The following is a 25,066-nucleotide window of genomic DNA, read 5'->3' on the forward strand; positions in this document are numbered from 1 at the left end:
GAAGCAGATTCCAGATTCTAATACAGAAGTCAAAGGCACATGCAGATTCATGTTAAAGAAACTGACTTTATTTACTTGAAAAGTATCCACTGGTTCAAGTGAAGAACTTCTGTACAGACTGGCTTGGGGAATGGAGACATGCTGAGGGGCGGAGGGGGCACAGGAAGAGCACAGGGTAAGAAAGAGTTCTTGCACCCCTGCCTCTCGCTCCTTCCTTGGCACAAGCTCACTTCACTTTACCCCATTCCAGGGCGGGCAGAGGAGCAGAAATGGCAGAAGGCGGAGCAGAGGCGGTCAGCTTGGGGCAGAGGCACCGACAAGCACCGCCTCCAACTCGGAACAGCATGCAGGGATGCTCTGTCCTAGATGTGTCAGAGGTGGTCCTCAAGGCCGGAGGTCGGAAACTTAGGGTACTGGCCAAGGTTAGAGGTCAGGAGGTCGGGGGTCACTCTCTGGGGTCAGGGGGCAGAGAGGGGAGCACTCCTCGGGGTCAGAGGGTGGCGGGTGGGAAGGCTGTTCCTTGGGGTCAGAATTCAGGACTTGGGAGCCGCCCTGGGCCTGCTCCCCTCCCCAGGCCCCCAGGCCCTCCGAGTAGAGCTCCTGGTTCTGCTCCTTCCACCGGCGGAATTTCTCTCCGGTGAGCTCGGGGTCGCCCAGCACTTCCTCCAGAGCCTGCAGCTCCTGCAGCTTTGCCTGGAAGAGGTGTCGGGGTTAAGGGGCCAGGATCACCCCAGGAAGGGGCAGAGCCCGAGCCCAGAGCTAGCTCTAGGGCCCAGCGCCCAGATCCCAGCCAGCGCCAGCCCCCATCCTCAAAATCGAGAGCCTGGCTCCAGGAATCCAGAACTCGACCCGGTCCGCAGCCGAGCCCAGGAGGGCTAGACATCTAGACACCTGGCCCAGCTAGACATCTAGCCCAGCATCCAGCCCCCCGTGCGCCCCCTGCTGACCTTGAGCGTGCTCTGCAGTGCGCGCACACGGTGCACTCGCTCATTGAGCTGGGGGTCTCGGTTGCGCCGCATGAAAGAGCTTCGCCATTGCTCCTGAGTGAGGGGCTGCTGCTGGCCCAGCAGGGACACACCACCCAGTCTCAGGCCCCGGACCATTCCTTCGAGGGCCCCTTCGCTGCTGTCTGTGGGAGGGGGGAGCAAAGTGAAGGTGTGCCCGCCCCACTGCCACCAGCCCTGTCTCAGCTCCGTGTCCCGACTAACCCCACCACCGCCTGCTCTGCTCCGCACCTGTCGCCGGACTGAAGGAGGTCCGCGGGCTGTCCTGCGGGGTGACTGCAGGTGATGGATCTCCATGGAGCGAACTCGTAGCTTGGGCTGGGCTGGGCTGTGGGCAGGGTGGAAGGAGAGGAGGGTTATCAGTCTGAGCTCCACGCCCTGCTCTTCACCCCACCACCCTCTCCACCAGCCCCCGACTCACTGAGGCTGAGCAGGATCCAGCCTCGTCGTCAGGATCTTCGGCTTCCGTCTCGCTATAGCAGTCTGGAGTGGACAGGAGCCGTTGGGGGGACGCACAGAAGCTTCACAGGTTGGGTAAGCCAGGGGGTGGGCTTGGGGAACTGGATTCCCAGCCCCCACCCCAGGAAAGCAGAGGCTCAGGTGAGATTCGATGGGATCCAGCCCTGTGAGATACCCACCTTCCTCTCGGGGTAGGGAGGCCCGGCCTGGAGACTGGTACTTGGAAATACAGGTGATGAGATGACGCACCCACCTGTGGAGGGGCAAATGGGTCTCAGAGAGTTTCCACTGAGTCAGTATGCTGGGTTGGAGAAGGCAATGGCAACCCACTCCAGTACTCTTGCCTGGAAAATCCCATGGACGGAGGAGCCTGGTAGGCTGCAGTCCATGGGGTTGCACAGAGTTGGATACGACTGAAGTGACTTAGCAGCAGCAGCAGCAGCAGCATGCTGGGTGTCAGTCAGTCAGTCAGTTCAGTCGCTCAGTCGTGTCCAACTCTTTGTGACCCCATGGACTGCAGCTCACCAGGCCTCCCTGTCCATCACCAACTGCCGGAGTTTACTCAAACTCATGTCCATTGAGTTGGTGATGCCATCCAACCATCTCATCCTCTGTTGTCCCCTTCTCCTCCTGCCTTCAATCTTTCCCAGCATCAGGGTCTTTTCAAATGAGTCAGTTCTTCACATCAGGTGGCCAAAGGTTTGGAGTTTCAGCTTCAACATCAGTCCTTCCAGTGAATATTCAAGACTGAATATTCCTTTAGGATGGACTGATTGGATCTCCTTGCAGTCCAAGAGACTCTCAAGAGTGCTGGGTGGGGCTTTCACTTATATCATCTTCTAACTTAATCCTCAGAGCCAATCTGAGAGATAGGAATTCTTATTAGTCCATTTTACAGAAGGTGAAACTGAGGCTTAGAGAAGGGAGTATCTTGAGCAGCCCTCTCAGAGAGCTGGGATCTGAATCCAGGCTCCTGAGCCCAGGCCCTGAGCACTCACATGCAAGCTGTGGGGGGTGAGAGAGTGGCACTCACATGCTCAGATCCGTCAGGGTATCAGCAGCGAAGATGAAGGGTTTGTACACGTTGTGGGTGAGCTGGAACACACTGCCGGGGAGCAGAGGGGCCTCACTCACCTGGGGGTGCCCATCCCGAACCCAGAGAGGCTGGCCTGGGAACCCCAGCCACCTGCTGCCCCCACCTCGCCCCTCCTGTCACCTGCCTCTCCCTTTCTCTCCCTATCCCCGCCTGTCACAGCCCAGGACTTAACTATTTTTTCTTCTGATCTTGTCCACTTTCCAGACTGTAGTTGGAGACATTGATGAGGCCCTCGGCCTTCTCATCCTGGGGGAATCACAGCGTGAAGGTCAGCTTGGAGCTCCAACACCCTTGAGGCCCAGGCAGGCTCCTAATGGCAGCGGGGGAGGGGGAAGGGCATCTCCTGGGCTGTCTAACTGCTCATCTCTCAATGCCCAGGGCTCAGGGAAGGAAGCTGGGATAGGGTTGTGACCAAGGGGTGTCTCTGTGCCTGGAAATGGAGGCAAGCTATCCGGAGAAACAGCCAGGAAAGAGGAGCCCGCTCATACATCTGCTCCATCACAGACACAGACGAAGCTGCTTTGCAGAATGCTCTTCTCCCTGCCTGTTTTTCTTGCACCTTTCTGTCTAACCTTCAGGCACTAGTTTCTCAGGAAGCCTTCGCCACTCTTCAGGTGGACTGGTCACCTTTGCAGGGATCCCACCCACCCCTGGGCTCTTCCTCCATCACATTATATGTTCCCGTATTGTCCCTGTGTATTCATCCCTGTCCCCACTGGCCTGAGAAACAGAAAAGATCTGGTTCTCCCACATGTCCCAGGGCCCAGCCCAGAGCTGGGTATACAGTAGGCACCTTGAATGTTAGTGGAATGAGCAGACAATTGCTTGAGCACCCATCACTGGATGAACAGATTAACGGAAGGGGAAGGAAGGGTGGGCAGAATCAGCGATTCTACATGCCCTGTGCTACCTTTTCCAAACTGCTTTTGCACACACCTCAGTTCTCGCCAAAGACTGTCCCCATTTTACAGATGGGAATGCTGAGGCCCACCTGTGACCACTGATGGGCCTGAACGCTGGAGGAGGAACAGGAGCCATGGCCCTGAGGTGACTCACTTGTGCGTGTGTGTACGGGGTCTCACCTGGGGCTGGCGGTACCAGTAGAGTGTGTGTCCCTTGAGCACGAACCAGCAGCGGCGCCAGCGCGGGCCCATGAAGCCCCCGGGCACCTTGCGGAGCAAGAGCCAGCCATCACAGTCGGGCGGGCCCAGCTCCCGACACGACACCCGCCTGCGCGTCGCCACGCCTGCAGCAGCATGACACAAGGGTCAGTGAGGGGTTGGCGGGGCATCCCAGACCCCCAAAGCTGCTCCCTGGCCCCGCAGGAGCACCCCAGCTGATGCTTCTGAACCCCTGCTCTGCACTTGGATTGTAGCAAGTGTCAGTTCCGGGCGGGGGTTGACTCTTCTCATTTTAAGAGATGAGGAAGGTGAAGATCAGAGGACAAGCTGTTTGCCCAAAAATTGCAGAGATCGTGAGAGGTCTAGGCTGGGAGCACAGGTCTGTTTGACCCCAGAAACAGAACTGTGTCCGGGGGAGAAGTGTGCGACGTGTGTGTTGGGAGGGTGGTCTTGTCCAGCCTTGTAAAGACTTCTAAGAGTGCCTCCCAACCTACCCAGTCTGGTGCATTTCATACCTTTTGATTTCCTGCAGCCAGGGACAGGACTCTGAAAGGGACACAGGCAATTAGAGAAGAGTCTGCATCCAGAGCCACACACCCCTCCCTACTGAGCCCCTGAACTTACCCTATCAGGGTGTTCTGGGCGCTCCGGAGTGTCTGCTACCTCTGCCAGGTATGTGGCTGCGGTTGCAGGGGGGCTGGGCAGGGGCTTGGGGCCAAGGAAGGTTGAGTCTGTCAGGGAGGGAGAAGAGAGAGAGAGGCTCCATGAGCCTCAGACCCAGGCCCAGCAGTAGGCTGCGGGTGTAAGAGCCCAGGGTCAGAGTCAGACACCCCACATGCCTTGTCTGAGACACCTGCTAACACGTGGGGCTTTGATATTACCTGTCCAGGCAGGAGGGCTGGGTCCAGGACTTGGGTTTGAAGACAGGTTGAAGTCAAAGATGTCTTTAGACGGGGTCCTGGAGTGATGGGGGAGAGATAAAGTGAGCTGTGGCCCACCCTCCAAGACCCACCCGGGGCCCGAGCCTGTTACCTGGGAGACACTGAGGCTGGAGCTGGTGATGGGCTCACTGGGCATGGTGAGTCCAGGGGCTGAGGAGGGGTCTAAGGAGCAACCAGAAATAGGAGATGGAGCTGGGGACCACACCTGGGTCTGAAAGCAGACTGGGGGTGGGGAGGGTGGCAGGTACCTGTTGTGGGGTCTCCGGCACCGGGACCTTCTTCAGCACTAAGCTGACCCTGTCCGGCTCCCGCAGCAGCTCCCTCACCACGTTTTTGTGGGGCCAGCCCACCTAGGGGATGGGGACACGGGGCTGGACTGACCTGGACGGGAGTCTCCGGGGCAACCTTACAGCCCTCCCCTCGATCACTCTCTCAGTCTCGGGCTCAGCCTCCCCTCGCTGTCCTCTAGGAAGCCTCCCGGAGCCCCTCGGACCCACGTGAGCTGGCTGACCTCACGGCAAGCAGCTCACCACCCTGGTCTCCCGAAGGAAGGGAACCTCTCCACCCACCAACCTGGGTTCTACTCAGGAACCCCTTCCTCCCATCGTGCCCTTCCCCTCACTCACCACCACCTGCTCGTTGACCTGGACAATCTCGTCTCCAGGCAGGACTTGCAGCTGGGGGTTGGTGGGGACCTGGTGTTGGAGGTAGGGTTCAGAGGGGTGCACCCTCATGGGGCTTGGCCGGCAGGTAAAGAGGACCGTGGGGCTTGTTGGCTGAGAAGGCTGCAGGGCTCTCACCTGGGTGCCCACTCGAGACACGAAGTGCAGGCAGTTGCTGGTGGTGTGGATTTCCAGGCCCTGCAAGGCAAAGCCTTGCGGTCACTGAGGGTCGGGGGGCTGCAGGGCCAGTGGGCAGGACCCTCGCTGGGCACCAGGACTCATAGGCGGGTGGAAAGGGGGAGAGAGCTGGCCTCAAGTTGGCACCGCCCGACTTGCTGTATGACTTGGGGCTTGCTGCTGCACCTCTCTGGGCCCTGCCTCCTCTTCCCCTAAGGACTGAGGGGAGCAGGTTACTGACTTCTGAGCTTTTAGCAACTCTCAGCAACTCTCCTGAAGGCTTAAGCAGGGACAGGGCAGGGCTGGGGTTTTCCCAGCTGGTCAAGGATTGAAGCAAAAAAGTTCATGCCCTCTCCCCTTCTCCCTTAATCTGCCAAGTCCGTGTCCCGGGGCCGGCATGTGTCACCAAGACCCCACCTGCTGCAGCCCCTCTGGACTGGAGAAGGGGCTGAAGGATGGTGAGATCCCAGGGGAGGTCCTCTGAACCTTTAACATCTGTACAGAAAGGTCCATCCAGCCGTAATAGGATAGGATTCTGTGGGATCCTAGAATCAGATTTCCGAGCCCACACGAGGCTGCTTGAGGGGACCAGAGGTGAAAGGTGAGAGGTCAGGGCTCACCGAAGGATCGTCCAGCGGCACTTGCTCTAGTACAGCCTTCTGCTTCAGCAGCTCCTCCGGGCAGCAGCTCAGGATGTTGCAACAGATCCCAGCCACATGGCTGCTCTGGCGGATGGAGGGCAGGATGTCTAGCCTGAGTCCCGTCCCACCCCATCCCCACGGCCCGCTCAGCCCCTGACTCACAATTCTCAGGACTTTGCTTTCCTTCTCAGCCGCTGGACAGTCCTGGAAGCAGAGAGAGAGCGGGGGCCGGCCCTGAGCAGGGTGCCCTGCCTTCTCCTGAGGGCAGGGGAGTTCCCTGCGGTCCCTCCCAGCGTGTCCCATACCCTGGCCCCTTCCCGGAATGACAGGGCCGCAGAACTTTGGCCCCAAGATCCCATCTCCCTGATACCGGGCCCCCAGAGATCACCACACATGCCCTCCCCCGCTCCACACCCTCCTGAGATCAAACTTGCTGAGCTGCCCCTTCCAGTTAGGAGCCCCCACACCCCCTCACCCACTACCCAGTGGCCGGGCCTCCTCTCTTCCTGCTCTGGCCCCTCCCTGCTCTCACCCCCGAACCTGTGCTGATTCACAAGTTATAAAAAGCTCTAGCCTGACTTGGTCTCTATGGCCTCAGCCAAGCCTGGCCCTTGGATCTCCTACCTCCTGCAAGGCCTGGCCCAGCTCCCCGCATAATTCCCCAATCGCCTGGCAGGATGAGAAGTCATTTAAGTGGGAGAAGAGGTACCTGGCAGAGGGGAGGATGGAGCAGTGGTTAGGGGACTGAGCTTAACAGTCAGGCCACTGAACCACCCTGAGCCAACTACGCATCTAAGGCCCTGATGAGTTTTGGTTTGGGGTGAAGGAGATGACTGATACATCTTTAGCACAGATTTATTCTGTGCAGACTTTATTTATTTTAGCACAGACTTTAGCACAGGATTTATTTGTCAAGTGTTTAATGAATGCCAGGCTTGGTTCTAGGCACTGGAGAGACAGATATTAAATACATAATTACATCAATAATGATTAGGGACTTCCCTGGTGTCCAATGATGATTTATGGGCTTCCCTCATAGCTCAGTTGGTAAAGAACCTGCCTCCAATGCAGGAGACCCGGCTTCAATTCCTGGGTCGGGAAGATCCGCTGGAGAACGGATAGGCTACCCACTCTAGTATTCTTGGGTTTCCTATGTGGCTTAGCTGGTAAAGAATCTGCCTGCAATGCGGGAGACCTGGTTTCAATCCCTGGGTTGGGAAGACCCTCTAGAGAAGGGAAAGGCTATCCACTCCAGTATTCTGGCCTGGAGAATTCCATGGATGGTATAGTCCATGGGGTCGCAAAAAGTTGGACACAATCGAGCACCTTTCACTTCACTTCACTTCACTGGTGGTCCAGTGGTTAGGAATCTGTCTGCCAGTGCAGAGGATATGGGTTTGATCCCTGGACTGAGAAGATCCCACATGCCACAGGGCAATCATGTGGCCCAACTATTGAAGCCCACAAATTCTAGAGCCCGTGAGCTACAACTATTGACGCTTATGTACCCTAAAGCCTGTGCTCTGCAACAAGAGAAGCCACTGCAATGAGCAGCCCACGTACTACAACCAGAGAGCAGCCCCCGCATCCCACAACTAGAGAAAGCCTGCCCACAGCAAGGAAGACCCAGTGTGGCCAAAAAAGAAACAAAAATTCAAAAAAAGATGTAACTTCTACTCCTGTGACACATAGGGAGCTCTGAGAGTGTATAATGGGAAAGGCTTCCCTGAGGAGGTGACATTGGAGCTAGGACCTCTGGGACAAGCAGCAGCCAGTGAAGGGGTAGCCAGCTCCTTATGCAATGCTGCTGATGAGACATGGTTACAAGCTGGAGGTCGGGTGGGAACCCAGGGAACCCAGTGCCCTTAAGTGAGTGAAGTCGCTCAATTGTGTCCGACTCTTTGCGACCCCATAGACTGTAGCCTACCAGGCTCCTCTGTCCACAGAATTTTCCAGGCAAGAGTACTGGAGTGGGTTGTCATTTCCTTCTCCAGGGGATCTTCCTAACCCAGTGATCGAACCTGGATCTCCTGAATAGAAGGCAGACGCTTTACCATCTGAGCCACCATGGAAGCCCCATTACAAACCACTGTGAAGCCCCTTACACAGACCAATTAACCTTTTTTGGCCAGTCCCACCATACTACTCCTTGGAAAGAAAGTTATGACCAACCTAGACAGCCTATTAAAAAGCAGAGACATTACTTTGCCAACAAAGGTCCGTCTAGTCAAGGCTACGGTTTTTCCAGTGGTCATATATGGATGTGAGAGTTGGATTATAAAGAAAGCTGAGCACTGAAGAATTGATGCTTTTGAACTGTGGTGTTGGAGAAGACTCTTGAGAGTCCCTTGGACTGCAGGGAGATCCAAAAATTCCATCCTAAAGGAGATCAGCCCTGGGTGTTCATTGCAAGGACTGATGTTGAAGCTGAAACTCCAATACTTTGGCCACCTGATGCGAAGAGCTGACTCATTAGAAAAGACTCTGAAGCTGGGAAAGATTGAAGGCAGGAGGAGAAGGGGACGACAGAGGATGAGATGGTTGGATAGCATTACCGACTCAATGGACATGAGTTTGGGTAAACTCTGGGAGTTGGTGATGGGCAGGGAGGCCTGGTGTGCTGCAGTTCATGGGGTCACAACGAGTGGGACACGACTGAGCAACTGAACTGAACTGAACTGAACCATAGCTGAACAAGAGCCAAGCTCTTGTTTTCTCTCCAGGTCCCTGGAGGAGGCCATGGATGCAGAGGGTCCCCTCACCAGTCACTCAGACCCTGGGAAGAGACCGAGGTACCTGTTGAGCCAGAAGAGGAGGGAACGGGCCTCATGTACCAGCTGCACGGCCGCGCCCAGGACATCTGCAGGGGTCTCCACACAGCCCCCCAGGCGACCTTGGACCAAGCTCTGGAATGCCTGGGTTCCCTCCAGCAGCCCCTCTGTCAGGCTCTGCAGGTTCTCTGACTGTAGCCCTGAGCTCTGTGCAGAGAGGGGGCAAGTTACTCCGGCAGGGGCCAGCCCCCATCAGCATCTCCAGGGTGGGTGGAAGCTGCAGCCAGTTAGGCCGCCATTCACTTACCAGGGCCCGGAGCTGTTCCACCCCTTCCAGGATGATCTCCTGGTGGCCCAGAGGCCACACGGTTAGAGCCTCCAGGCTGCGGGGGCAAAGCTGCAGCAGGTACTTGCCAGGCAGCTCCCAGTCCTCAAAGCAGTAGTCCTGCAGGGAATCGTCCAGGCCTGGAGGGAGAGCAGGGGTCAACACGGGGGACTCAGGGGGTTGGCAAGGCCTTTCCGGTCAGTAGAAGAGCCCTTCTCCCACCCTGAGACCAAGGCTGTGTTCTGTCCTGCCCATTTCACAGATAAGGCTACTACTGAGTTGAGAAGTAGGATCACACAGGGCAGTGGTTCTCAAAGGATGGTTCCCCAGACCAGCAGCAGCAGCCTCATCGGAGGACTTGTTAGAAATACAAATTCTGGGAATTCCCTGGTGGTCCAGTGGTTAGGATTCAGCGCTCTTATTGCCATGGCCTGGGTTCAACCCCAGTCGGGGAACTAAGATCCCATGAGTCACGTGGTGTGGCCATAAAAAAGAAAAACAAGCAAGACATGGAAACAACCTCAGTGTCCACTGACAGATGAATGGATAAAGAAAATGTCACACACACACACCTGCACACGTGCACACATGCACAAATATTCAGCCAGGAAGAAGGAAATTGTGCCATTGGCAACATGGATAGACCTTGAGGTTATTATGCTAAGTGAAATCAATCAGAGAAAGACAAACTGTATTATCTCATATACAGAATCCAAACAACGCAAACTCTTAGAAACAGGGAACAGACTGATGATTGCCAGCGGCAAGGAAGCAGGGAGTGGGGGAAAGGGGTGAAGGTGGTCCAAAGGGACAAGCTTCTATTTATAAGTCAGTTTGGGGGACAGAATGTACAGCATGGTGACTATGGTTAGGATTCTGAGCTTTCGCTGCCGTAGCCTGAGTTTAATCCCTGGTCTGGGAACTATTAATAAGATCCTACAAGCCCAGTGGCGTGAAATCAGGGGCAGGGCCCAGCAATGTGCTTTTTAACAAATCCTACAGGGGTTCTGATGCTTGGGCAAGTCATGACTGATGTGGCTTTGGAGTCCGAGAGACCTGAGTGATAGCAACTGAGCAAGTAACTGAATTACTCTGTGCCTGTTTCCACCTAAAAAATGGGGGAGATAAAAACACATCACTTCTAATGTGTATTAAATGACATGACACATGTCAAGCACCTGACCAACTCCCTTGGTTCAGTCAATAACAGCCCCCATGTTATGTGTTGCCAGACTCTCTACCATGATCTGCAAGGCCCCGTATGATCCGGCCACCACCTGCCTCTCCAGTTTCATCTCTTGGCACAGCCCGTCATGCTCAACACTCTAGATCCAGAGCACTAACTGCCTGCAGCTCTCGGGAGGTTCTTTTGCTTTTGCTTCACGGTCCCCGAAGGTGCCTTTCCTTCTGCCTGAACTGCTGTTCCAGCTCCCTCATGTCCTTGGTCATCTAACTTCCTCCAGGAAGCCTCCCACAACTCCCCAGGCTGGGCTGGGGCCCTTTGCTGCGCTCACTGCCCCCTGTGCCTCCACAGACCCCTGCACCAGAGCACCAACCTCTCCTACTCGAACACGAGCTCTTCCAAGGACTGGGCCTTAAAACAAGTGTTCATCTCTAATTCCGGCCGAGGCCTGGCATAAGGCAGACACTCAAAAATAAATACTATGTGCTAGGAAAAATTTAAGGGCTTTATACATATTAATACATTTAATCTTCACCAAATCTAGAAAGTACAGATATTTCACATAGAGGTTAATAGTTAGCTTCCTCCCTCTTTGAAGGAACCCCTGCCATTCCAAGCCAGAGTCCTTTACGGGGTATGTGTGTGTGACCAATAGCTCTTCCCCCATCCCCTGTGTGACATCAGGAGCCCTTGACTAGGAGTTCACGAGCTTTTACTCCGTGGCCGTGGGCCTCAAGCACCCCCCTTCCCATGCACAGTGAATGTGCTGTGTTGTCTCCCTCCCAACAGACCCTGACGCTGAGCCTGGCCCTCATCACAATTGTCTTATTTGGTCTAACCTCAAGAGATCAGAGCTGCCTTTCCCATTTTGTGGATAGGGAAACGGAGATTTGTGGTCACAGAACTGATGAGCAGAGGGGCTGGGCCTGGAATTCAGTCTGGGAGACTGACTCCAGCCCTGAGTCCCTGCTCCTCCCGGGGATGGTCACCCTGAGTCTGTCCCCAGACGACTCCAGTTGCCTCCCTCCAACTCTGGCTCCGCCTGTGGGAGGAATGTGGTCCTCACCTCCCAGCTTCCAACTCCACAGCAGACCATCTACACTTCTCTGAGTCCGCTGACACTCTGGGCCTTTTCTCACCAGCCTTTCCCACTCTGGGCTCATCCTCCCTGGAGGTCTCAGGAGGGGCTGTGCCGACCCCCTCCAGTTGGGCCTGGGCTTCTGTTCTCACTGGGAGCCTCAGGGTGGGGGGAGGGAAAAGACACTACGGGCAGGCCCTAGTCCAAAGCCTGGGCAAATCACTTGTTGGCTCAGTGTAGAGTTTTCAGCATCTGAAAAGTGGGATTAATTACAGCCCACTGCGCCCCGGGGGCAGAGGGAAGAGGAGATACACTGCGGGCGGTCAGCTGGGGCGACACCTACTGTTTTCATTACAGAACCACTGCCTGGGCTATTGACGGGAAGGCAGACCCCTTCTAGGTCCTCGGGGGACCCCAGCGGAGTCATCTCGACTACCTTTCTGCCGGGTTCACGGCAGACGCTGTGTAAATGCTTGCGGACAGACTAACCGACTGACAAACTCGGCACGTCCTTTTTGCTTCCGCTCTCCCCGGCCCAGGGCCCCTCAGGCCCAGCACTGCCCCGGCCCCACCCACCTCTCAGCCAAGCCGCCACCTTCCTGGGGGTCCAGGTCGCCACTGGCTCCATGGCCAAGTTCGGCCTCTCGGACTGCACCCGCTCCGCCTCGCCCACGCAGGAATTTCCGCTCCCCGAGCCCCGACCTGGGGCGGGGCTGGGCTGGGCCGGGGGCGGAGCCACTAGCATACCTGGGCCCACAGAGCAGGCCAGGTAAGGCGCTCTCACAGCCATTGGCCTCAACGTCTCCCGCCCCGCCCTTCAGGCATCCCAGAATATCTGGCTGCCAAACCAGGGGGTGGGGCCACTGGTGTGTGATACGGGTGACCTCGGAGCTGGCCTGGGATCTCCGCCCAAAACTGGCCTCAAATGGCAGGATGCGACCTGACCTTCCGGCCTTCTCAGAAAGGGACCAGAAAGTGAGCAGTGATCACAACAGCGAGGCACAGAAAGGTTAGGAAGCCCGAGCCTGGGTCTAAACCCCAACGCTGCAGCTTCTTAGCTTGTGTGACAAGGCCTAAACCGACCCACCGGGCCTCAATTTCCCTGTCTGTAGAATGGGTATTAGAGCGTACTTCAGAGGGCTGTGCGGAGTACCTGAATTAACAGCTCTATCTCACACGCTAGTAAAGTAGTGCTCAAAATTCTCCAAGCCAGGCTTCAGCAATATGTGAACAGTGAACTTCCTGATGTTCAAGCTGGTTTTAGAAAAGGCAGAGGAACCAGAGATCAAATTGCCAACATCTGCTGGATCGTGGAAAAAGCAAGAGAGTTCCAGAAAAACATCTATTTCTGCTTGACTATGCCAAAGCCTTTAACTGTGTGGATCACAATCAACTGTGGAAAATTCTGAAAGAGATGGGAATACCAGACCACCTGATCTGCCTCTTGAGAAACCTGTATGCAGGTCAGGAAGCAACAGTTAGAACTGGACATGGAATAACAGACTGGTTCCAAATAGGAAAAGGAGTACGTCAAGGCTGTATATTGTCACCCTGTTTATTTAACTTATATGCAGAGTACATCATGAGAAACGCTGGACTGGAAGAAACACAAGCTGGAATCAAGATTGCTGGGAGAAATATCGATAACCTCAGATATGCAGATGACACCACCCTTATGGCAGAAAGTGAAGAGGAACTAAAAAGCCTCTTGATGAAAGTGAAAGAGGAGAGTGAAAAAGTTGGCTTAAAGCTCAACATTCAGAAAACGAAGATTATGGCATCTGGTCCCATCACTTCATGGGAAATAGTAGGGAAACAGTGGAAACAGTGTCAGACTTTATTTTTTTGGGCTCCAAAATCACTACAGATGGTGACTGCAGCCATGAAATTAAAAGACACTTGCTCCTTGGAAGGAAAGTTATGACCAACCTAGACAGCATATTCAAAAGCAGAGACATTACTTTGCCAACAAGGGTTCGTCTAGTCAAGGCTATGGCTTTTCCTGTGGTCATGTATGGATGTGAGAGTTGGACTGTGAAGAAGGCTGAGCGCCGAAGAATTGATGCTTTTGAAGTGTGGTGTTGGAGAAGACTCTTGAGAGTCCCCTGGACTGCAAGGAGATCCAACCAGTCCATTCTGAAGGAGATCAGCCCTGGGATTTCTTTGGAAGGAATGATGCTAAAGCTGAAACTCCAGTACTTTGGCCACCTCATGCGAAGAGTTGACTCACTGGAAAAGACTCTGATGCTGGGAGGGATTGGGGGCAGGAGGAGAAGGGGATGACAGAGGATGAGATGGCTGGATGGCATCACTGACTCGATGGGCGTGAGTCTGGGTGAACTCCGGGAGTTGGTGATGGACAGGGAGGCCTGGCGTGCTGTGATTCATGGGGTCCCGAAGAGTCGGACACGACTGAGCGACTGAACTGAACTGACTGAAAACCTTTAGAACTACTTTCCAGCCCCCTCTGTTTTGCACTATGGACCCTTTTGACGGTATGGTGGAAATCCTAGACGTTTTCTCAGAACATTGCTTTTAAAAGCATAAAGCAAAATGCTGAAGATTGCGAGGACAATTACTATCAAAATATATTAAAACCCACAAATTTATGATATAGTAATATGTATTTATCAGTACATATAGTAATATGTATTTAATATGTATCAATAACAGGACTGGCAAATTAACTTTTCCTCTTCTAGTGGTATCAGTGTATTGTTACTCAGCATGAATAACACTGAATTGTGGGGGTGGTCTCTGACTCACCTCCTCACACCTATTGGTCAGCAAACAACTACAGATAGGGCGTGTGAGAGGCTGAGAATCTGAGTCACTAATGCAAGAGCAGGTGGATTCACCATTTGGCCACTAACCCTCTACTGGCCACAGTCAATGGCAGCTCTGTTTTAGGAGTGTCTGAAACAGAGTGTGATTTAGCAGTGGGTTAATGACTGTCAGCATTTTGAAATCTTTAATGAGCATAAGTAACATTTTGAGATACTTGTGATAACTACAATTTGATATCAATGTATCTTCAACTGGTGACAAAAACACAGATACTGTTAATACTTCATAAAGAAGGAGATGGTAAATTTTGGTTAGAGGTCAGTGGAAATAAATATATAATTTTTTCCCCATCCAAGTTGATGGGATGGGAAGCCCAAGTTAAGAGCTTTCCTTTTAGAACAACGTCTTACACATACTAAGTGTCTGCAGTTATCATCATTATTATCATCCCAGGCTAGGGAACGCCCAGGACTTTGGAGTCAGCCAGAATCAGTTCCACATGAGTTTAGAATTAACATACACATGGCTATGTATACAACAGATAACTAACAAGGACCTATTATATAGCACAGAAAACTAAACTTAGTATTTTATAATAACTTGTAAGGAAAAAAGAGTCTGAATATATATATTCTTATATTCTGTATTTATCAAAATCGCTTTTCTGTACACTTGAAATCAACACATTGTAAATCAACTATGCGTCAATTAAAAAAAATCAGTTCTATTTGCTATGTGACTGAGTCCACCTCTTACATTTCTCTGAACCTGTTTCTTTGTCTCTAGAAGAGCAGAGAGGGAATTAGACCTTAGCTCTGAGGATGTCTTTTAGTATTTGAAATCTGGAATATGAGGTAGATCTGAGTTGTTATTGCTTTACTTCTGTGGGGAGGGGCCTGGGAGGGCTGCCCCGTCCGTGTCACCTAACTTGGACTCTCTACCAGTACCTCCAAAGCCTGTCAGGAACTGAATCGTCAGAGATTCAAAGTCTGAATTTGGTCCACGGATGTCCATGTGGTATGTGTGTGTGTTAATTATCATTTAACAATTTCACATACAAATTGAGTCCTCTGGAACTTGGCCAGCTCTGTTGACCTCATTCTACCTTCGCACGTGGCATCAAACATGAGTGCAGATTGTCAGCTGCTTCCTTCAAGGGGATGCCAGCTCGCCAGGTCCCCAGAGGCCTTGCTCCCTCATTTGTGAACCAGCAGGCTCAAATTTGCAGCTCGGCCCTCACGTTTCTGGCTTTGTCCTTGGTCGCATGTCCTCCTGCCCTGCACTCTGTGTATCCCTCTAACACTCCTCTGTGCTGTCTCCTCCTTTAATGCTTTTCCTTCTTCCCACACTAGCTTCCCTGTGATGCTCCAATAAACAGACGTATCTCCATCATCCTGATTTCATCAAACACTACCCTGAGCTGGCACATGAGCTAGGGGTGAGACGCCAGCCAGCCTGACCTCCCTGAACTCACAATCCTGTAGGGGAGAAACCAACAAGACACCACTTGTACTCAGATCCTCCCCGAAAAGGACTGGGGGCCTAACAGCTACGCTGGTGCCTTTACTGCCCCCCAACCCCCACCCCCACCTGAAGGACCTGGCAGGGCTGAGAAGTAGAGGCATGGTAAATGGCAGCTTCTATTTTCTTCAATTTTTTAATCAGGATTTAAAAAATAAATTTATTTATTGGTTGCACTGGGTATTCACTGCACACACTTTGTCTAGTTGCTGAGAGTGGGGTCTAACATAGAGTTGCAGTGCGCAGGCTTCTCACTGCACTGGCTTCTCTTGTGGAGCACAGGTTCTAGGCATGGGCTCAGTAGTTGCGGCACAAAGGCTTAGTTACTCCACGGCAGGTGGGATCTTCCTGGACCAGGGATCGAACCTGTGTCTCCTGCATTGTCAGGAGGATTCCTATCCATGGTATCACCAGGAAAGTCCCGCAGCTTCTATTCTGAGGGTAGTTTTATGAGTTTATAAAAGGTCTTTGAACTTATTTGCTGCAAAAATGTCAAAGGTAATAGTAGCTCATTGAGTGGAAGGAAAGTGAAAGTGTTAGTTGCTCAGTCCTGCCTGACTCTTCGATGCCATGGACTTTAGTCCGCCAGGCTCCTCTATCTGTGGCAAGAATACTGGCAAGTCTCCAGGCAAGAATACTGGAGTGGGTTGTCATTTCCTTCTCCAGGGGAATCTTCCCAACCCAGGAATCGAACATGGGTCTCCTGCATTGTAGGCAGATTCTTTACTGGCTGAGCCACCAGAAAAGCCCAAATGGAAGGTGGATGTGTCCTTTCCCCAGCAGGATCCCATCCCGTTGCCCAGAATGGGCCACTGTTAAGTTTTCTGGGTGTTCTTCCCTTCTCTACATACTATATGCAGACACTCTACATGCTATTTAGCAAACACACTTTTCTGCATTTTTATGAGATAATCAATTCCAAATGAAATCATACACGTAAAGTGCTTAGAATAATGCCCAGCACAGTCAGTTATTTTTTTGGGCCACACTTGTAGGTCTTGCAGGATCTCAGTTCTCAGATCAGGTATGAACCTGAGACACGACAGTGAAAGCCTAGAATCCTAACCACTAGGCCACCAGGAAATTCCCAATCAGCTACAATTTTTCTTAACACACCTCAAACAGCTTTTTCAATCAGTAGATGCAGATCTTTTATTCTTGTCTCCAAGCTGAGGAGGGAAGTTCCTGTAGGAACTCCATCTTGGGGAAAGGGGTGAAATGTGCCTTCCCCCAAGGTAGGTATGGTTGATCTAAAAGAAATCAAGTGAAAAAGGCCTGCCCCTATTTGGAAGGGGTGCTAAAGGTACCCAACCCCTCCTCTGCTGAGAGCTGACAGGTGACATCCAGTTACCTGAGGCAGGGACAGGGCCAAAACCAGGGCCGGGCAGGCCCTCCCGCACCTGGTCCAGGCCTGAGACTTGTCCACGCTGCTAGGCAAGGCCTCTCCTGCCTCCCAGGGCTGCACTCCCCAGTGGGCGGGGGAGGAGCTGCTCAGGCCTGATGCTGATCTCTCCTGACAGCTGCTCCTAAGGCCGGCAGGGCGGGCAGTGGGGGAAGGGACAGATTTAAAGGTCTGGCTGTCCCGCCCCTGCCAGACCCGGGAAGGCAGACGCTGGTGAGCATCCTCTGAGGGCAAGGCTCTCTCACGTATGAGAAGCAGGGACCTCTGTGCCCTGATTTCCACCTCTTGGTATCATGAACGAACGCCACTGGTCCTCATTCCGGCTTTCACCCCACAGGACATCTGGGAGACGAGCGGCACCCACCATGCGATTTCGATGCCTGACCCCTGGCTACTTCCGAGTGCTACAGGTAAGTACCCCAACGGATGGCTTCCAGCACCGACCCTATCCGCCCCTTACCATGGCCGGGATGATACCCAGTCACCAGGCTGTCACGTTCCCGGCCGCCTGAGCAACCAGGGCCCAGATGGGCAGTGAAGCGAGAGGGATTGGGGTGGAATCTCCCTGGGGCAGCAATGGCATCCATATCTCCTTTCCCCAGCTGTAGCTTCTCAGCCCCTTTCCACCCCACCCGTCTTCCCAGTAGTCTTGACTGACCCCTCAGGTGGACCCTCTGTGCATCTCCAGATGCAGATAGCCGGGGAGCTGAAGGCAGAGCCCCGGAGTCCGCTGGCGGGGATTGTGGCTGCAGTGCTGGCTGTCCTCGGGCTGGGCGGCTCCTGCTATGCTGTCTGGAAGATGGTGGGGCAGCGGCGGCGGCCACAGGCTCCATGACGAAGCAGGCAGCCTCTCACCTCGGCCCCTGGATTCACAGGGGCTACAATCTCAGGAGCCTACTTCTTTCTTTTCCTGGAGGTCACTCCCTGTCCTCATTGTAAGCAAGAGTATAAACCTGATCCTACCCATCACCCCACACACACCTGGGCTCCAAAGGGGGCTTCAGCACAGATGCCAGGACCCCTGAGGGATGGCAAGGATGCAGGCTCTAAGGCTGAATCAAGCAGGGAGTAAATTCCTGGGTCCTGTACACAGGAGTAGTAGAGAAATCTTTACAGGGCTTGAATTTGGAGGAGTGGCCTGGAGGTTAGTGAGTCAGAAGCAAGCCCTATTTATCCATTTCTTTTATTGGAAAGGAGGGTATCTGGAAGAGGCCATCCACTCCCCAAACCAAAAGAGATAAGCACAGTCTCTCCCAGCTTGGCCCCTGTACCACTGTCCATGGGCAGCTCCTCTGCCTTGCATCCTCAGGCCATGTCATGTAGACGTGTCCATCTCAGGGACCTCAGTGGATACTTCTGTGGGGACTGCCAGCCGCTGGGGAGGAATATAGGAACCCATGCCCGCTGCCCTCTCCGCTTCTTCCTGACTGTAGGGCTCCACACTCAGCTGTTTCAGCCTGGGAAAAAAGAATAGGAATTGAAAGCTGACCAGATGCAAGCTCTGTCTGCCCGGCAACCCATCCATCAATCCTCTCCTTGCTCCTTCATACCTCTTCTTGTGATCTTTGGATCGGAAGTGGGTCTTCAGGTTGGCAGAATCGATGAAGTACCTCCTGTAGGGATGAGGTGGGTAGGGAGGAGAGTCAGAAGGTGATGCCTCTCAGGTAGGCCTACTTCCCTGACCCTAGCTCATTCGCTGACGCTAGGCTCCGGGCTTGAAGGCATGGGAGGCCGGCAGACCCACATGGGTCCCAAGAGAGGGAAACCCTGCACACCCCGGGCCCGGACCTCACACCTCCGGCCCGTACCGCGGACCCTTCTCCTCCTCAGGCCTGGGCCTGGCCAGAACTCACGCGCAGGCCAGACAGCGATGCAGGCCTCCCCCTGGCAGGTCGGGATCGGGTTCAGCGCCTGGGTCTGGCCGGGGCCGTGTGGCGACCTGGGGCCGCAACTCGCGGTGAATCTCATCCAGGTCCGGCCGCCGCCGCTTCGCCTTCATCTGACGGGCCAAAGAGTGTGCTCGGTGCGCGCCCGTTCGGCGGGAACGACCCATGATGGGTGACAGCAAGATCAGAGGTCCCAGAACCGAGGTGGGAGGACACGTGGGGGCGCTTCCGGACGGCTCGATGACGTCATATGACGCTCCGGGACGGGTCGGGCTCCACCGGACCGCCTCTGATGACGTCACTCGCGCGGCTCGCGCTTCGAGCGCCCCCAGGCGGTCGTCGACGTCAGTGACTGAGCTCGGGATCCGGCCTCACCAAGCGTCCTCTTCGGTCACTGGAGGGAGCTCGGTGGTGTGAGCCCTGCGGGCATTTCGGCCAGTCCCCTGGCCAAACCCATCCAGCCTGGCCCAACCGATTTCAGCGCCGTCCTCTGGCCTTGTCACACCTTCCTGGTTCCCCCATCTTAGATTCCGCGGTTGAGGGGAGAGGGGGAATAATGTTGCATCTCTGGGAGGCACTGAAAAATGTCTGTGATGTGAATAAATGAATAAGTAAGAGTGAAGACGTTTGGGATCCCAGCTCCCACAGGGCGCCGAGATATCTCTGGTCCTTGAGAAAGCCCTCGCCATTTGAAACCCCTCCCCAGTTATTCCTCCCAGAGATCACAGTGCCCTGTCAGAGACTCAAGGGGGTCAGCTCCTCTCACAAGAAGAGGAGATTCTCACAGAAGGACCTCCCATCTTTGACCCCTTGCTCTGAGCCCTGGACTGTCAGGCGTGGGCTGGCATCAAAGAGAGAGATCAGCCTAGATGGTGTGTGCTCAGTCTGGGGAGAGGGCCAGAGAGCCTTTCCCCATGCATCAGAGCTGGGTGCCTTTTTCCTTCCAGGTTGACCACAGGAACTCAGCAATAATTCAGGGGCTCCAGTTCTTTGGAACCTGTTGCCAGGAAACAGGGAGACCAGCACGTGCATCCCTGGGGAGAGGAATCGGTTTCCAGCCCAAAGCAGTGAAATGTAAGCCCAGGGCACCCACTGGGAGCCTTGGGGCCTTCCCACTCCAGACCATACAGGCTGAGTGAAGGTATAGGGCAGGGCCCTGTTGAGGGTATGGCCCTGTTGAGGGCACAGCTGGTATGGCTACAGCCGCAGAGGCACCACTGTGGGTCCTAAGCCCAAAGACTTTGTAAATAGAATTCGTGAATGGAAAAGAATTTTTCTGGAGCCTTTCCAAATAATCAAATTCAAGAACTCGTAGGCCCAGGAAGGAGGCTTCTGTAAAGAAAGATGTCTTCATTATGTTTTCATTATTCTTGCAAATATGGGTCAAGATAAGGGGCTGAAGGGGCAGAAGCTGGGTCTCACCACAGACTCTTTTGGATCGGGTTCACCTGCTGGGCACTGTGCCATCTGGGGAGGCTGGTGCATCTTTAATGAGGTCACCTGATGCTTGGGACAGGCTCTCAGACTCACCAGGTTCCTGGAGCCAGACTCACTGGGTGCCCCCTGAACCACCAGCTTCCCGTGCCTGGGTGCCAGGCCTATTTCCCATGCAGCCATGAGCCAGGCCTTCTGGAAAACCTACAAGTCCAAAGTGCTACAGACCCTGAGTGGGGAATCTGAGGAGGGCCTGGCAGAGGAGGTGGGTACCATCCTGCTTGCTGGATGGGGCATGGGCAGAGGGGCAGCAGGAGTGAAAGGTACAGAGAAGAAGAAGGGACTGGTTCTGAGGAGGGAGGGGAGAGAAAGAGCCATTGACTTGTGTGGAAGCAACTGGCAATACAGGGATGACCAATGGCATGGTGCACTGGCAGAAAGTCAGGACATTCCAGCAAACCAAAGAAGAAGGGAAGACTTGGGGGGGGGGGCACCTGAGGAGTGGTCAGCGTCTCCAAAGATCTCAAGGGCTGCCACATGGAAGGGATCCTTTTAGGACCCAAGGGCAGCACCCATGCAGATACACTCAGTTTGACACATGTTTCTAACGGGCAGAGCTGAGCAGAAGTGGGATGATTTGCTTTGAGAGGAAGGGAGCCCCTGGGACTGGTGGCAGGATAAGCAGCATTTGTTACACTGAGGGTCACTGTAGCAGCTCAGATCAGAGCCATTACTTGGACCATGTTTGTTCTGACATTAAAAAAAGGTTTTTGAAAAGAGTCTTACCTCTGGAAAGTAAAAGTGAAAGTCGCTCAGTCCTGTCTGACTCTTTGTGACCCTATGGACTGTAGCCTGCCAGGCTCCTCTGTCCATGGAATTCTCCAGGCAAGAATACTGGAGTGGGTCGCTGTTCCCTTCTCCAGGGGATCCTCCCAACCCAGGGATTGAACCCAGGTCTCCTGCACTGCAGGTGGATTCTTTACCATCTGAGCCCCCAGGGATGGCAGTTACACAAATAGACACGGCAGAGGCAGGAATTAGTTCCAGGGTGTGTGTATGTCAGTGTGAATAAATGTATGTCTACACAGGTTGGCGTCCAGGGCTGACCCTGTGTAGAAGTGTCTGTGGGTCAGTATAGGGATTGGTTTCTGTGTGGAATCCCCAGGTAAGGTGTGTGTGTGTGCAGGTGTGAACAGGTTATAGGCATTTTCAGGTGTATACCTTTGAGGCAGAAGACTATGGAAGCATTCACAGGTATTGTGTTTGTATGGTATGCGTGTTTGGGTGTGTGTGTACATCTGTGTTTTAGTGTCTGTGAATGGGTGAAGTTTTATGTGCTGAGTGGGCTTCCATGCACCTGTCTGCAGTTGTGGAAGAGCACAGGTGTGAACTGTATGAGCATCCTTGGGTAAGTGTCTCACAGCACATGTATCTATATACAGGTGAAGAGCTGTAGCCATATGGAGGCACACTCATGTACAGGTGTGTGTCTCCATTGGCGTGCAAGCCTTTGTCCATGTGTGTGGCAGTGTGTATGAATGTGTCTGTGGGTGAGCAGGTATGTGAGCTCAAAGGTGTCTGCAAGGATCTACTCTACAGGTAATGTGTATGACAGGTAGTTTTGCATAGAGGTACAAACACCTGTGTGCAGTTTTGGAGGGTGTCAGGGGGCTAGGTGTGTCTTGTTCCATGGGGTTTCAAGTCCTGGTCTGTGTGCATCAGGCTGGCAGGAGGGAAGGGAGGTCGTATTCCTCTGGGGCCTCTCTCATACTGGGTGGGGGTCTTGTGTCCCAGAAGGAGAACCCAGTGTTAGTGGAGTCTGAGATGGCAGAACCCACTGAAGAGGCCTTCAACCCCATGTCACAGCTGGCCCGCCGGGTGAGTTCTGCTTTTTTCCGCCCCAATCCTGGGGAACTGGGCAGAAGCCTCTGTGGAGTCCTGGGAGGTGTGCTGGGGCCCTCCTTGACCCTCAGCCCCTCTCTCCCAGGTTCAGGGAGTCGGGGTGAAAGGTTGGCTGACGATGTCATCTTTGTTTAACAAAGAAGATGAGAATAAGCTGCTGCCACCGGAGCCCTGTGCTGACCAGTACGTGTGTGTTTCGGGGGAGGCTGTCTGAAACAGACCTGGGGACCCTCTTCTCCCATGTCCTTTCCTTCTGCTTTGTCTTTCTGACCATGGAGGACTGGGGAGGGCCAGCCCCTGGCTGTTCCTGTTTCTCTCTCTCTCAGCAGGAAAGAGGCCAATCTGGGAGATTAGATTAGATCTCAGGAGGAATTTACCAGCTGTTGGGATTGAGATGCTAGAAGGTATTACTGTGTCTCTCCCCATCCATGTGGGAGGGGTCACCTCCCTAGAATAAGGGAAACCAGGAGAGAAGTTTTAGGTGTTTGGAACAGAGAGTGGTTCAGATCAGTGGTTCTTAAGTATTGGTCTAAACGCTCATCCTCCCAGGGAACTTGAGACAGACACAGATTCCCAGACCTTCCTTCAAAGATTCTGATTCAGTGGGTGTTGGCTGAGGCCGGGGATCTATATTTTCAGCGAGCTCTCTGAGGACTTGAGGGTAACAGTTTAGGAACCCCTGTCTTAGCGAGTCCTTGATGCTGGGGGCCACAGGGTCAGATCCAGGGTCTGATCTCCCCCCTAGCTCTGTTCTGGGACACACTCCACTTCTGCCCTTTCCTCCAGCCCAGTCACACTTCCCTTTTGACATCCCCCCTATTCCTTTCTTCCTTAGGGTTCCCCCGACCCGCCCATCTCTCTTGCCGCAGGGTTCCTTTTCTCTCTCCTGCCCATGGACTCAAGCTTCAACACCATTCCTGATTGCCCTTCCCGACATCTCCTTGCTACCTCCCGAGTTTCCCTCTCCCCTAAGCCTTTGATCTAGGCCCTTCTCCTTCCTCGGGGTCCCTGCACCCGTCCTCTCCCCAGCGTCCCCCATTTTTCTGGACCCTCTTTCCCTCCATCCGGGAAACCAGACCCCTGTTCCCGCCCCGCCCCTTTCCCCCGGGCTCTGCGGGTTTTCCCGAAGGACCGCCTCCAGAATCTGACCGCGTCCCTCCCCCACCCCGATCGGGTGCCACCACCACCTCCCATCCTTCCGCCCGCTCCTCTCTCAGGGCTCCTCCCCACCTTCCCGCAGCCTCCATCTCCCCTGCTCTGGCCTCCTCCCTCTCCCTGAGTACCAACTCTGACCCCGTGAGCCCGGCTCTCTCCCCACGGATCCTGATCCCGACCCTTTTTCCCAGCGAAAGTGAAAGTCGCTCAGTCGTGTCCGACCGACTGCGACTCCATGGACTATATAGTCCATGGAATTCCTCAGGCCAGAATACTGGAATGGGTAGCTGTTCCCTTCTCCAGGGGATCTTCCCAACCCAGGGATCGAACCCTGGTCTCCCGCATTGCGGGCGAATTCTTTACCAGCTGAGCCACGAGGCAAGCCCAGACCCCCTCACCTAATGCCCTGACCCCTATCCCAGTAGCCTCTGAGTACTCCTCTCGCCTCCATGCCCTGACCTCCTCCCAGTCTCCCGGGTCTCTCCTCCCTCCCAGCCCTCGACCTCGCCCGGGCCCCACTGGCCCCACGATAGGTCCCCTGACCCCGCCTCCTGTCCTTTGGCCTCTCCGGGGCCTCCCGGCCAGCCCCTGACCCCGCCTCTCTCCCGCAGCCCGCTGGCTGCGCAGCCCGCCCCGCAGGCGGCGGCCGAGGCGCGCGGGCCGGGCTTCTGGGACGCGTTCGCCAGCAGGTGGCAGCAGCAGCAGGCGGCCGCCGCGTCCATGCTGCGCGGAGCGGAGCCCACCCCGGAGCCGGACCCCGAAGCCGGGGACGAGGCCGCCGAGCGCCCCGAGCCGCGCGAAGCTGATCCCGTGGCCGGTTTCAAGTGGGGCTTCCTCACTCACAAACTGGCCGAGATGAGGGTGAAAGCGGCACCCAAGGGCGACTAGCCGGCCGGCTGGCCGAACTGGGCGCCCGCTCCTCCCCTTCCGGATAAAAACCTGGCCTGACACCTCTGGTGACCGCGTGCTTTTATGTCCGGACGGAGAAGGCTGCTTTGGGGTGGGCAACCTCAGGCCCGGGTCCAACTGGAGTGGTCCTCGCCTTGTGCCCCCACAAACCTACAGGGAGAAAAACGACCAGGGACATCCCTGGTATCAGTACAGATTGTATTCGATTTGGGGCACCATCTTACCAGTATGGACAGGTCTTGCCGCCCTCTCCAGCCGCTTTTAATTCGACACTTTGCTTGTGGCCTTGTCCCTGTACTAGGGGAAGGTCAGAGACTAACAAGAGAACCCAGACTACCAGCGGGTCCCACGCAAGGTGATAGGTTGAGGCCCCAAAATCAGGCTGTACTTGGGAGCTCAGAGGAGATGAGACCCGCTGGGAAATTCAGGAGTTCCCGAGAGAGAGCTAGAGAACGCATATACGGAATCTTAGCTGAGTGGAAAGAAAGGGGAAGGTAACCCGCCTAAAAGGAAGAGGAAGTGAATAAAGACTTGGAGGTGTGAACGTGTGAGGAAAACAGGTGACCTTGTTTTAAGGGAAAGAAAGGCAGTGATGAGGTGAGGCTGTGGGCT

The 25,066-nt window shown here is 54.4% G+C and overlaps 3 protein-coding genes across 3 annotated transcripts; 1 reads left to right on the forward strand and 2 right to left on the reverse strand.

Annotated features, from left to right (window-relative positions):
• Positions 1-46: 46 nt before the first annotated feature.
• Positions 47-12,173, reverse strand: CNKSR1 (connector enhancer of kinase suppressor of Ras 1). Its single transcript, XM_027519816.1, has 21 exons — positions 12,035-12,173; positions 9,180-9,337; positions 8,898-9,079; positions 6,726-6,810; positions 6,264-6,305; positions 6,081-6,185; positions 5,422-5,481; positions 5,248-5,316; positions 4,870-4,971; positions 4,713-4,783; positions 4,562-4,638; positions 4,305-4,411; positions 4,196-4,226; positions 3,642-3,805; positions 2,732-2,805; positions 2,497-2,568; positions 1,643-1,716; positions 1,426-1,487; positions 1,236-1,332; positions 948-1,129; positions 47-693 (listed from the first exon to the last, which is right to left on the reverse strand). Exons 1-21 carry the CDS (start codon positions 12,084-12,086, stop codon positions 424-426), a joined length of 2,136 nt encoding a protein of 711 aa, XP_027375617.1. The 5' UTR covers positions 12,087-12,173; the 3' UTR covers positions 47-423.
• A 6,160-nt stretch (positions 12,174-18,333) lies between these two features.
• On the reverse strand, positions 18,334-19,414 carry ZNF593 (zinc finger protein 593). The gene is made up of 3 exons (XM_027519867.1): positions 19,022-19,414; positions 18,719-18,781; positions 18,334-18,625 (listed from the first exon to the last, which is right to left on the reverse strand). The coding sequence occupies exons 1-3, from the start codon at positions 19,219-19,221 to the stop codon at positions 18,484-18,486; spliced, it is 405 nt and encodes a 134-aa protein (XP_027375668.1). The 5' UTR covers positions 19,222-19,414; the 3' UTR covers positions 18,334-18,483.
• An 86-nt stretch (positions 19,415-19,500) lies between these two features.
• Positions 19,501-24,994, forward strand: C2H1orf232 (chromosome 2 C1orf232 homolog). The gene is made up of 4 exons (XM_027519866.1): positions 19,501-20,753; positions 22,283-22,366; positions 22,476-22,573; positions 24,157-24,994. Exons 1-4 carry the CDS (start codon positions 20,670-20,672, stop codon positions 24,431-24,433), a joined length of 543 nt encoding a protein of 180 aa, XP_027375667.1. The 5' UTR covers positions 19,501-20,669; the 3' UTR covers positions 24,434-24,994.
• The last annotated feature ends 72 nt before the right edge of the window (positions 24,995-25,066 follow it).

This window comes from Bos indicus x Bos taurus, chromosome 2, assembly GCF_003369695.1.
Source record: "Bos indicus x Bos taurus breed Angus x Brahman F1 hybrid chromosome 2, Bos_hybrid_MaternalHap_v2.0, whole genome shotgun sequence".
Taxonomy (NCBI): domain Eukaryota; kingdom Metazoa; phylum Chordata; class Mammalia; order Artiodactyla; family Bovidae; genus Bos; species Bos indicus x Bos taurus.